The sequence below is a fragment of the Chlorocebus sabaeus genome, chromosome 18 (genome assembly GCF_047675955.1).
Source record: "Chlorocebus sabaeus isolate Y175 chromosome 18, mChlSab1.0.hap1, whole genome shotgun sequence".
Classification (NCBI taxonomy): domain Eukaryota; kingdom Metazoa; phylum Chordata; class Mammalia; order Primates; family Cercopithecidae; genus Chlorocebus; species Chlorocebus sabaeus.
In genome coordinates this window covers 61,876,935-61,890,662 of record NC_132921.1, presented here as the reverse complement: position 1 = coordinate 61,890,662, position 13,728 = coordinate 61,876,935, and the positions used below count along the sequence as shown (strand labels likewise).

Genomic DNA, 13,728 nt, shown 5'->3' with positions numbered 1-13,728 from the left:
TATCAATATTCAAGCACAAGAAGGTTCTAAGGCTGAAGCCTTAGGTCTGACTCAGCACAGTTTCAGGGGTGGTGGCCATAGGGTAATGATAAGTACACTGAAAAACAGTATTGTAACATTGTAATTGCAGTGTATAAATTATTCATATCTTGGGTAGACAGACTAAAAGAACTGATCAAAAATAACAACTACAATACTTTCCAAGACGCAGTAAGATTATAAATAGAAGCAACGAAAAGTTAAAATGCAGGGGACTAAGTTAAAGTGTAGAGTTTGTATTAGTTTTTTATTTGCTTGTTTGTTAGTTTGTTAATGCAATCACTGCTAAGTCATCATCAGTTTAAAATAATGGGTTAGAGGATATTATTTGCAAGCCTCATGGTAACCTCAAATCGAAAGACATACAACAGACAGATACCCAAAAAATAAAAAGCAAGAAATTAAAATCTATCACCAGAGAAAATCATCTTCATTAAAAGGAAGCAGGAAGGAAGTAAAGAAGGAAGAGAAGACCACAAAACAATCACAAAAATAAAATAAAATAACAAAATGGCAGGAGTATGTCCAAACTTATTAAAAATAACACTGAATGCAGATGAACTAAACTGCCCAATCCAAAGACATGGAGTGCTGAATGGACCAAAAAACAAACAAACAAACAAAAAAACAGAACCCAATGATCTGTTGACTACAAGAAACACACTTCACATACAAAGGAAAACACATATAGACACACATAGAGAACACAAGGGGATGAAAACAGATATTCCATGCCAATTAAAAAAAAAAGACAACAAAAAAAGAGCAGTAGTAGTTATACTTGTATCAGACAAAACAGATTTCAAGACAAAAACTATAAAAAGGCACAGAAAAGGTCATAATGTAATGATAAAGGGGTCAATTCAGCAAGAGAATATAACAATTGTAAATACAGATGCACCCAACACTGGAGCAACCAGATATATACAGCAGACATTGTTAGAGCTAAAGACAGGGAGAGACCCCAATCCTGGAGACTTCGACTCCTCACTTTCAGCACTGGACAGATCATCCAGACAGAAAATCAACAAAGAAAACATCAGATTTAATCTGCACTATAGACCAAATGGGACCTCGTAAATATTTACAGAACATCTCATCCAACAGCCACAGAATATACACTCTCCTTAGCATGACGATCATTCTGAAGGACAGACCATATGTTACGCCACAAAGCAAAATCTTGAAAAATTCAAAAAAAGGAAAATTACATCATGTATCTATCTTCTCTGACCACAATGAAACAAAACTAGAAATCAATAACAACTGGATTTGTGTGTGTGTGTGTGTGTGTGTGTGTGTGTGTGTGACGAAGTCTCGCTCTTGTATCCCAGGCTGGAGTGCAAATGGCATGATCTCGGCACACTGCAACCTCTGCCTCCCGGGTTCAAGTGAATCTCCTGCCTCAGCCTCCCAAGTATCTGGGACTACAGGTGCCTGCCACCACTTCCGGCTAATTTTTGTATTTTTAGTAGAGACAGGGTTTCACCATGTTGGCCAGGCTGGTCTCGAACTCCTGACCTCAAGTGATCCACCTGCCTCAGCCTCCCAAAGTGCTGGGATGACAGGCGTGAGCCACCATGCCCTGCCAACAACTGGAATTTTTGAAACAATACAGATACTTGGAAATTAAAGAACATGCTCCTGAATGACCAGTGGACTGATGAAGAAATTAGGAAGAAAATTAAAATACTTCCTGAAACAAATGATAATGAAAACAAAACATATAAAAGCCTATGGGATACAGTGAAAGCAGTACTAACAGGAAAGCTTATAGCTGTGAGCATCTACATCAAAAAGGTAGAAAAACTTTTAATAAACAACTTAATGATACATCTTAAAGAACTAGAAAAGCCAGAGCAAATCAAACCCAAAATTAGTAGAAGAAAATAAATAATAAAGATCAAACACATGCAACCTACCAAGACTGAACCATGAAGAAATCCAAAACCTAAACAGACAAATAACAAGTAACGAGATCTAAGCTGTAATAAAAAGTCTTCCAGCAAATAAAAGCCCAGGACTGAATGACTTCACTGCTAAATATTACCAAACATTATTTTTTGTTTGTTTGTTTTGTTTGTTTGTTTTGAGACAGAACTTTGCTCTGTCGCCCAAGCTGGAGTGCAGTGGTATAATCTCGGCTCACTGCCACCTCCGCTTCCCAAGTTCAAGCGATTCTCCTGCCTCAGCCTCCCAAGTAGCTGGGATTACAGGTATGCACCACCATGCCTGGCTAATTTTGTATTTTTAGTACAGATGGGGTTTCTCCATGTTGGCCAGGCCAGGCTGGTCTGGAACTCCTGACCTCAAGTGATCCAACCGCCCTGGCCTCTCAAAGTGCTGGGATTACAATCGTGAGCCACTGCATCCGGCCCTTACCAAACATTTAATTTTTTTTTTTTTTTTTTTTTTTTTTTTTTTTTTTTTTTTTGAGACGGAGTCTCGCTCTGTCACCCAGGCTGGAGTGCAGTGGCCGGATCTCAACTCACTGCAAGCCCCGCCTCCGTGGGTTCACGCCATTCTCCTGCCTCAGCCTCCCGAGTAGCTGGGACTACAGGCGCCCGCCACCTCGCCCGGCTAGTTTTTTGTATTTTTTAGTAGAGACGGGGTTTCACCGTGTTAGCCAGGATGGTCTCGATCTCCTGACCTCGTGATCCGCCCGACTCAGCCTCCCAAAGTGCTGGGATTACAGGCTTGAGCCACCGCGCCCGGCCAACATCCAAACATTTAAAGATGAACAAATAACAATCCTACTCAAACTATTCCAAAGAACAGAGTAGGAGAGAATGTTTCCAAACTCATTCTACAAGCCCAGTATTACCTTGACACCAAAACCAAATGAAGACACACTTTAAAAGACAAACAAAAAAGCTATAGGCCAATATTCACGATGAACACACATGCAAAAATCCTCAAGATGCTAGCAAACCAAATTCTATAATACATTAAAAAGTTCATTCATCATGGCAAACATCATTTGCTGAAATATCACTGTTTTAGCAAAAAACTAATTTAAATATGTTAAAATGCCAAAACAAAATATAAAATTTACAAAAAGGCATAATCTACAAAAAGGCATTGAGTCCCACCAAGAATATACAAAAATTAAAAATAAATTAATGGACAAGACATAAGAAGAAAATGCACATTAAGAAAAAGCCTCAGAGTCAGATACATTTAATATAATTTATAGTACAAATTTTAAATCCACCCAGAAGACACAGGAGTCAAAATCTTACACACCAAAAAATACTACATTAAAAATACGTAAAGCAAGGTATTCATGAAATACCCACAGCTAACGTCATACTCAATGAACAATCCAAAAAGAAAATTGAGAAAATTCCATTTACAAGAGCATCCAAAAGAATAAAATACCCAGGAAGAATTTTGCATATAGAAAACTAAAAACAAACAAACAAAAACACTGCTGAAACACATTTTAAAACATCTAAATAAATAAAATATATCCTCGTTCATGGATTGGAAGACAATATTAGTTTTGATGGTTTTTTGAGACAAAGTCTACCTCTGTCAGCCAGGCTGGAGCACTGGGACGACAGGCACGCACCACCACACTTGGCTAATTTTTAATTTTTTGTAGAGACAGGCTTCGCCACGTTGCTCAGGGTGGTCTCAAACTCCTATACTCAACTGATCTGCCCACCTTGGCTTCCCAAAATGCTGACATTACAGGTGTGAGTTGCCGCGCCTGGCTGGAAGATTTAATATTGTTAAGATGGCAATACTACATAAAGTAATCTACAGATTCAAATAAATCGCTATCAAAATTCTAAAGATCTTTTTTGCAGAAATGGAAAAGCCAATCCTCAAATTCATATAGAATTGCAAAGAACCCCGAATACGTAAAACATACTGAAGAACAATGACAAACTTGGAGGGCTCAAACTTCCTGATTTCAAAACTTGCTACAAAGCTACAGTGAACAAAACAAAACAGTGTGGTACATGCTGGCATAAGGACAAACACACAGACCAATGGAATAGGGTTGAGAATCCAGAATATCATAGATGCATTATATCTATATTCAATTGATTTTCTTTTTTTTTGGAGACAGGGTCTCACTCTGTTCGCCCATGCTGGAGTGCAGTGGTGCAATCTTGGCTCACTGCAACCGCTGCCTCCCAGGCTCAAGTGACCCTCCAGCCTCAGTCCCCTGAGTAGCTGGGACTACAGGTGTGTGCCATCATGACCGGCTAATTTTTGTATTTTTAGTAGAGACAGGGTTTTGCCATGTTGCCCAGACTGGACTCAAATTCCTGAGCTTAAGCAATCCACCCAACGCAGCCTCCCAGAGTGCTGGGATTACAGGTGTGAGCTACTGCACCTGGCTGCCAATCGATTTTCAACAAAGATGCCAAGACCATTTACAGAGGATATAGTCTGTTCAACAAATGTTGCTGGGACAACTGGGTATCAGATGCTCAACATCATTAGTCATTAGGGACAATGAAAATCAAAACAACAATGGGACAACCACCATATATCCACTAGAGTTAACTATAACTGAAAAAAGGAAAATACCAAGTGTGGGCACGGATATGGAGAAACTGGAATCCTGTACATTGTTGACAGGAATGTAAAATGGTGCAGCCATTGTGGAAAACACTTTGAAAACTCCTCCAAAGTTACACATAGAATTACCAGAAGACTCAGAAATTCCACTCCTAAATATACACCCCTAAAGAATTAAAAACAGGTACTCCAACAAATACTTGTACACAAATGTTGAAGCAGTGCTATTCACACAAGCCAAAAGGTGGAATCAATCCACAGGCCCATCAACAGATGAATGGCTAAGCAAAATGTGGTATATACATATAACAGAATATTACTCAGCCATAAATGAATGAACTACTGACACATGCTACAATATGGATGAACCTGTAAAACATTATGCTAAGTGAAAGAAGTCTGACACAAAAGGTCAGAAACCCTGTCTCTACTAAAAATACAAAAATTAGCTGGGCATAGTGGCGCGTGCCTGTAGTCCCAGATACTTCTACTTGGGAGGCTGAGGCAGGAGAATCACCTGAACCCGGGAAGTGCAGGTTGCAATGAGCTGAGATCATGCCACTGCACTCTAGCCTGGGCGACAGAGTGAGGCTCCGTCTCAAAAGAAAAAAAAAAAAAAGAAAAAAGAAATACGCAGGAGGCTATAAGAAAAAAACTCACAATGATAGTGAAAACTTTTAAAACACATTTTAAAATTTGACAGAACAAAGAGACAAAAATATTTTAATAGTTCCTGATCACAATAAATAAGAAATTATTAATTACAAAAAAATTGTTTCCTACCTCTGTCCATTAAAACGACCCACTAATATTGACCAACCCAACAGTAGTGAGTACCCATAGAATTCAGGTTACAGACCCTGAATGTCATATGTTACAAAAGGAACTGGAGTTCCTAGGCAAATGGGTGATTCCAGGTCTGGGCCAAAAAATAATCCTGGAAAATCTATGCATATCAAAAAGCAAGGATGCTATCCAAAATTACTAGGGTAGTGTCTAAACTTAAAGAATTCCTACTAAACTTCAAGTGAGCATCATTAAGAAGAATGCAAAGGGCTAATATATATTAAATATATTAAAATTCATGAGTTTATAGATACATTTTTAAAATTCACTAATCATCTTTAGAGGATACCTGGGGAATAACTTACTGTTCCAAAAACTGACAAATAATTAAGTATTTAACCTGACTTTCTTTTATAAGCTGTACCTCAAAGTAACTACTATATAATTGATGAAGAAATGTTTATCTCTAGAGTAGTATGCCAATTAACAAATGAAGAAGGATAAAAATAGATGATCACCACTGCAAATTCCTAAGGAAACAAAGGTCCTAGGCAATGATATCATCAACGGCTACTAACACCACAAAAAGATACAGCCAGACTTTAAGTTTTTACATTTGTTTGTTTGTTGTTGTTTTTGAGACAGGGTCTCTCTCTGTTGCCCAGGCTGAAGTACAGTGGCACGATTTCGGCTCACTGCAACCTCTGTCTCCTGGGCTCAAGCAATCCTCTACCTGAGCCTCCTAAGTAGCTAGGACTACAGGTGCGTGCCACCATACCTGGCTAATTTTTGTATTTTTTGTAGAGATGGGGTTTTGTCATGTTGTTCAGGTTGGTCTCAAACTCCAGGGCTCAAGAGATCCACCCACCTCAATCTCCCACAAGTGTTGGTTCTACAGGTGTGAGCCACTGTGCCCAGCCCAGATTTTATGTTTATGTATCTCCTGGTACCTAAATACTACTACTTATAAGTATTCTTGACAAAGTCCTACCCGAAGTAGATCACATCTCTAGATCTAACATCTGGTTTAAAATACTATCGCAGACACAGCAACATGCTAAATGATACCAGCGGATGAAATCAGTAAAATTCTGAACGGGAGCCACTCACAGGACCAAAAAAACCCTGGTTTCTTTAACCAAAAACAATAGCAAAAAGAGATTACAAAGAACATAAAAGGGAGGAGGAAAATACAGATTAAAATAAACTTAAGGGACGTTATTAACGAAATGCAATGCCCAAACTTTGGATCCAAATTCAGGCAAAATAAATGCAATAACAACAACAAATTATGAGACTACTAGAGGAATTTAAGCAGTAATTAGATATTTTATAATATTAAATAACTGTCACCTATTTCCTACCTTTGATAATGACATTGTAGTTATGTTTGTCTTTCTAAAAAAGAGTCCCTAAGATAATGAAATATTTACAAATTAGGATGTATTTACAAAAGGACAACATGGTGCCTGATATGTGCTTCAAAATAATTCAGTGTCAGAGGATTGGGAACGGGAGGTAGAGGTATAAAATGAAATATGACTGGCTACCAAATGAAGATTTTTGAAGCTAAATGATGAGTACACAAGAGGTCACTACAGGACAGGTTAGGAAATCCTTAATCGGAAAATCCAAAAATCCCAAATGCTCCAAATTCTGAAACTTTTTGACCACTGACATGACATTCAAGGATTTCAGATTTGGGATACTCATAATGCAGATATTCTCACAAACCGCCCAAAATCCAAAATCTGAAGCACTTCTGGTACAAACAATACAAAAAAAAAAGACTTTTAAAAATGGTTAATTAAAAAAAATTGTTTCTTGCCATTCAATCTGAAGAATCACAGATAAACTTACTATATGAGAGCTTATCAATTCAGTTAAAATTTTCAATCCTCCATAACATTTTGATCACTTTCATTAAGCCTCTATAGCCTGAACTTTTGGAAACTTTCCCTGTAATCAATCGCAGCCTTATTGTTTCACTAGTCCAGGCACTGGCAAATGTCAGGGCTGCAGGCTGTTTCTGTACAGACCTCAAGCTAAGAATAGTTTTTATACTTTAAAGGGTTATAAAAAGTAAAAAATAAAAAAGACTATTCAACAGAGGTCATATATGGAGGACACTCCATTAATGAATAACAATCAAGACTCTGCCAGAAGCCCATCATCCCAAACTAAATTTATACTTGAGAAGCCCGTAAGTTCTTAAAGACCAGAAAAGAGTAATATAAACATTGTGATTTTTTTTAAAAAACCACAATGCCCTTTTATATGTATGTGGAAACTCACATAAGTTGTGTGCATTATTTTAGTGTATGTGAGCTTTTATTCACATTTAAGTTCCAAACTAAACAAAGGAAACACTGAAAAAGGATAAACAAACAATAAATCATGCTACAAATTTTCCTTAACTTTAACTGATATCTAAAAATAGATACAGTTTAAAATCACTGTTGATAGCACATGGATGATCTCTGCCTCTGAAGCAAGGAGCTCAAAGCTCAGTCAAACACAGATCACAAACTTACAAGAATTTCAGAATTGGAAAGATTTATTAGAGGTAACCTATTCTTATCTCCTTGGTTTACAGACAAAGAAGGGAGATGAAGAGACTTTCAAACAGCTAATAAGCTGTATAAAAAGGCCTAGGAAAACAATTTAAGGAAGTCTGTAACTTTCCTATTACATATAAAGTGGTTACTTTCTTAGTTATATTCAGATCTATTTTAAGCCTGGTCTCTGAGAAATATGATTGCACAACACTCCTCAGCTAAGAACCAACAGGAGATCATATTTTCTGTTTCCTTAGTCACAAAAGCTGACCCTGACCTCTCTCCACTGAATTATAGCTAATCATCAAGCCCCAAGGGACCCGAAACTATGTTCCCAACTCTAACTAAGGTTAAAATGAACTCCTCCCTCCAATTTTTTCCTGAGAGATCTGGCAACTTCCATGCATATTTGTTTTGATTAGGTAGTATGGATGCTGCTGCTAACAGGAATAGAAAATAGAAAAATATGTGAGTACGTAAAGCCAGGAATCTTTTTGAAAACAAACTGAATTTTATTACTATTTAAAAACTGTTCATTTATTCACTGTTAGTTATACTCAATTTTTTGCATCTTAGATTCACGAAGACTATCAGTATCTCCAGTTCAAACGTTCCCAAGTATATAACTTTTCATGTGTAATGGGATTCTATTTCTGCAATTGAATTTCTATTACTACCAACAATGCATGAGGAATTCCTAGGTTTTAATAGTGATAATCCTCTTTGCCTGGATTAGTCTCACTTTGAGTAAAACCTTTATGAATTAGGCAAGTTTTCAAATGAAGTTTTTGGTTAATTTACCTGTAAAACTGAAAAATATCCACATTACTTACCCCGTAGGAGTACCTGTGAGGGTGAAGAAATTACAACGTGATACAAATGTAGGCATTATCCTAAAAGAGAAAGAATGCTGGCCTGGTGTGATGTGTCACACCCATAATGCTAGCACTTTGGGAGGTCGAGGTGCGTGTTTCGCTTGAGTCCAGGAGTTTGAGACCAGCCTGGGCAAAATGGTGAAACTCCGTCTCTACAAAAAATGCAAAAATTAGCTGAGCATGGTGGCATGCACCTGTAGTCCCAGCTACTCAGGAAATTGAGGTGGGAGAATTGCTTGACCTCGGGAGTTCAAGGCTGCAGTGAGCTGTGATCATGCCACTGCACTCCAGCCTGGGCAACAGAGCAAGTTCTTATCTCAAAAAAATGTAAATAAAAAAGAATGCAACCATTTCTGGTTTCACCAAAGTCATTTTCTTTATGAGGGTAACATGATCATAAATATATTAACTTAGACTTAAAAATGGTCAAGATGGTAAATTTTATGTTATATATTTTTTGACAATTAAAAATAAAAATTACAAAATATTCCTTCCATTGATAGATGAGTGGATGAACAAAATGTGGTATACACATACCATGGAATATTACTGAGCCCTAAAAAGGAAGGAAAATCTGACACACACAACATGGATTAACCTTGAAGACATTGTGCTAAGTAAAAAAGCCAGATGCAAAAGGACAAACACCGTATGATTCCACTTATATGATGACAGTTGCATACACTGTGAACTGTATTTAATCCCACTGAACTGTATACATAAAAATGGTTAAAATGTTATAATAAATTTCATGTTATGTATATTTTACCACAATAAAAAAAAAATATTACCTTGAAGGTCTCCGATCATCTCAGAATCATGACCTCTGTCTCTTCGTTCAGCTTCCAATATAGCTTGCAGCTGGTAATAATCTTTGTCTGTTTGTGACTTAGAATTCTCTAAAATTCGATTTCTCTCTTGCAACTCTCTGTTCAGGGACTCTAACTGACTAATTGACTTGCTCATTTCTGTGTGACTCTTCCTCAGTCTTACAGCTGTGTCTGATTCTGTCCTAAGTAAGTCATTCGCTTCTTCTAGCTATTTAAAAAAGAAAGAAAGAAAATAGGTTTCTGACCAAAGTACAATACAATTATCTACATTTTTTTTTAAAAAAGGAACCTCATTTGAAACACTTACCTGCTTTTGTAACTGGGACAGCTTCTCATTAGCAAGTTGTGAGTTCTGACTTACTTTCTTTAAGTCTTCCAACTGATCCTTTAATGTAGAAACTAGAAAATGAAAGAATAATATATAGAAATTACAAAATTTTCATAGTGGAAACATATAAATCCTTTTTTAAAAAATGACATTTAGTCTTAGGCCGTAACAGTCAGCTACATTAGGTCCACTCCCAAAGCCAAATTCCAATTTGGAAGTACTTGCATTTTAAATTCATTAAAAAATAGAACATCATTTTATAATACAGAGTGCAAAAACAGATTTCTTCTCACTACTGTAAATCTCAAACTCCAACTCCTTTATTCCTTTTATAAGATCACTCTGTTAGTATAATTATAAAGCTAGTTTTAATTCTATTTTTCAATAGATCAATTGCTTGATAATTCAGTATCTTAATACAAAATTTAACAGGTATCAAATGGTAGATAGTATAAGGCTTCCTTTCTCCATTTAGTCATTTTTGCTCCTTGTGAGTCTCCCTTAACTGACTCTCCTCCCTAAAATATATTTAATTTAAGCATATATAGACAAGTACTCTTGTTTTAAACACAAGCAATCTGTACTTTGTTTTTGTCACTTAAAGATATATCTTAGAGATTGTTTTATACCGGTATTTAAGGAGATTTTTTTTTTATAGGCTGCATAGTATTCTACCATATAGATGTACTAAAATTTATTACAGCATTGATTACCTTTATGTTTCATATATGTATTACATTATGTTTCATATAAGCATTGATTGCATTTTTTTTTTGTCATTTTAAGCAATGCTACAATGAATAGCCTTGTGTATATATCAGTTTGCAGTATGAGTATGTATGTAAAATAACTTATGGAAGTGAAATCACTGCATCAATGGGTGTAGAAAGGTATTTTAAATATACTTGTAATAGGCATTAAAACACAAGAAATCCTAGTTTACCAGTTCTTAGACGCAGCTGCTTGTTAGAAGTACCTAGGGGGCTTGTAAAAAATAATGATACTCAGGCCACATATCTAGACCAATTAAATTAGAATCGCTGGGATTTAGGCATCAGTACTCTTTAAAGCTTCCCAGGAGATTCCAGTATGCACACCATGATGACAATCACTACTCTAGTTAAACACTACTTACTATTTACTTTAATATGTTATAAATTTAACTTGAGATCTGCGTTATTTAGCTTATAAAGTGTCGTAGGACTGTAGCTTTATGTACGTATCATGGACATTAAATTAAAGACAACCTCATGACAATGTTAGAAATTTTATCATTTTTCAAAAGTAGTGACAATTCACCTTCATTTTCTACATTTCTTCTCTTCTCATTTTCCTGTTCAGCTTTTCTTTGGTACTCATTAATTCTATGCTGTAGCAACATTTTCTCCTTCTCAATTTGAGACACTGTAGATTCTAGATTTCTTCTTTGATTTCCCTGAAATTATAATGATAAAAGTCACCATTGTGATTAATACTCTCGTCATTCATTCAAGAGAGTATTTTGTTCTTAAAAACAAAAAACAAGGAAAAAAAAACCAGACAAACACTTAAGATGAATGTTCTACTTCAAAAGCAAATAGTATCTCCTAATACAACTTTCTAAGTAGCTTGCCTTTTAAGAAGACAGTGAGAATCTGCTTACTTGAACTTGACAGGTAAAATTTTCAGAGACTTCTGGCTCCAAAAATTTAAAATACAACCCTGTGAATCTTTTCAGACTGAAAGCCACTCTCTAAGTTTAAGACAATCATATTGTGTTACCAATATTTTGGCATAACAATCCCAAATTTAAGGAATGAAACATGAAAGGATCATCTGATAATAAAGTGATGAAAAGCTCAAACATTACCAGATGGTACAGAATGTGCAGTGAGTTCACCATTTCCTCGATGTCTCCCTTAATCCTATCCCTGTCAACAACAACTTGCTTATCTTTCTAAGATGTTCTAGGTATCTACCCACCAATGTGTATTAAAAAGCAATCAAGGAAATTGTTATTTTAGTAAAAGAAACTACCGGAGAGAGGAGGATTAAAATACCAATTTGTTTTGTCTATTTTTTTTTATTTTTTTGAGAGATTCTCACTCTGTTGCCCAGGCTGCAGTGCAGCAGCACAATCTTGCCTCACTGCAACCTCTGCCTCCAGGGTTCAGGTGATTATCGTGCCTCAGTCTCCCAAGTAGCTGGGACTACAGGGATGCACCACTGTGTCTGGCTAATTTTTCTATTTTTGGTAGAGACAGGTTTTGCCATGTTGGCCAGACTGGTCTTGAACTCTTGACCTCAAGTGATCCGCCTGCCTCAGCCTCCCAAAGTGCTGGGATTACAGGCATGAGCCACCGTACCCAGCCTAAAATACCCACATTTTCACAACTTAAAAGTGTACCTGAGATACCACTACCAGTAAATCTTGTTTTTGATGCTTCACTTTTTAAGACTCCACATTAGGAAACCTGTTTTATAGTGTTTCTGGGCTTTCTCATCTTTAAGCAAAAATTGGACATAAATCATTCAAGGTCTTTCTGATTCTAAGAGTTCATTATTCTAACTTTAATTTTTAGATAATTATACATTCAAAGAAAGTTGCAAAGATAGTACAGAGAGATCCCAAGTGCCCTTCCACTCAGCTTCTCCCAGTAGTTACGTTATATATAACAATAGTACAATAACAAAATCAGAAAATTCTCACTGGTATAAGGTGTGTATAGTTCTGTCATTTTATCACATATGTAGGTTCATGTAAGCACCACCACAGTGAAGATACAGAACTGGTCATCAGAACAATCTCTTTCCAGTCACTAGTTATAGCTACATCCATCCCTGTTCTCCCACCACCCATACTCCTGGCAACTAATGGTTCTCCATTTCTATAATTTTGTCTTTTTGAGAATGTTATATAAATGGAACCATGCAATATATGACTTTTTGAGAAAGTTTTTTTTTTTTTTTTTTTTTTTTGTATTTTTAGTAGAGATGGGATTTCACCATGTTGGCCAGGATGGTCTCAACTTCCTGACCTCGTGATCTGCCCGCCTCGGCATCCCAAAGTGCTAGGATTACAGGCCCGAGCCACCGTGCCCAGCCAAGACAGGTTTGTTTGTTTTTTTTTTTAACTCAACATAAAGTCCTTAAAATCCATCTATGTATTGTATGTATCTATAGTTTATTCCTTCTTGTGGCTGAGTATTCTATGGTACAAATGTACCAAAGTTTGTTCAACCATTCACCTACTGTAGAACATTTTGATTGTTTTCGGTTTTTGGCTATTACAAATAGAGCTATTACAAACATTAGTGTACAGGTTTTGGTGAGAATATAAATTTTCATTTTTCTGGAATAAATGCCCAAGAATACAATTGCTAGGTCACATAGTAGGTACATGTTTAGTTTTTCAGGAACACAGCCAATTGGTTTTCCAGAATGTCTGGAAATCTAGTTTGTCCATATCCTTGCCAGTTCGTTATTGACGTAATTTTAAAACTTACTGTTTTTCCATAGTTATGGAGTAATATTTTATGGTAATTTTAATTTGCACTTCCCAAATGACTAATTACGTGAACCTCTTTTCATATGTTTATTTGTCATCCATATTATCTAAAAAGTTTTAAAAGTATGGATTCACTTTCCTTAACACTTATATAGGGCTACTGAAATTACCTATTTCACACTGTATGAGTTGTGGTAGTTTGTTTTTTGAGAAGCTAGTCCCTTTCATCTAAATGTCTTAATTGTGTTTAGAACTGTTCATAGTATTTCCTTATGATTCTTTTGAT

The 13,728-nt window shown here is 36.2% G+C and overlaps 1 protein-coding gene across 2 annotated transcripts in view; it reads right to left on the bottom strand.

Moving 5' to 3' along the window:
- ROCK1 (Rho associated coiled-coil containing protein kinase 1) overlaps positions 1 to 13,728 on the bottom strand; it is a 154,635-nt gene that overhangs the window by 47,804 nt on the left and 93,103 nt on the right. For both annotated transcript variants that reach the window (XM_007974485.3, XM_007974486.3), the window contains exons 14-16: positions 11,255 to 11,390; positions 9,935 to 10,026; positions 9,589 to 9,835 (exon numbers count right to left, since the gene is read on the bottom strand). In XM_007974485.3, the coding sequence (XP_007972676.3) occupies positions 9,589 to 9,835; positions 9,935 to 10,026; positions 11,255 to 11,390 (475 nt within the window). The remainder of the gene's footprint in view (positions 1 to 9,588; positions 9,836 to 9,934; positions 10,027 to 11,254; positions 11,391 to 13,728) is intronic.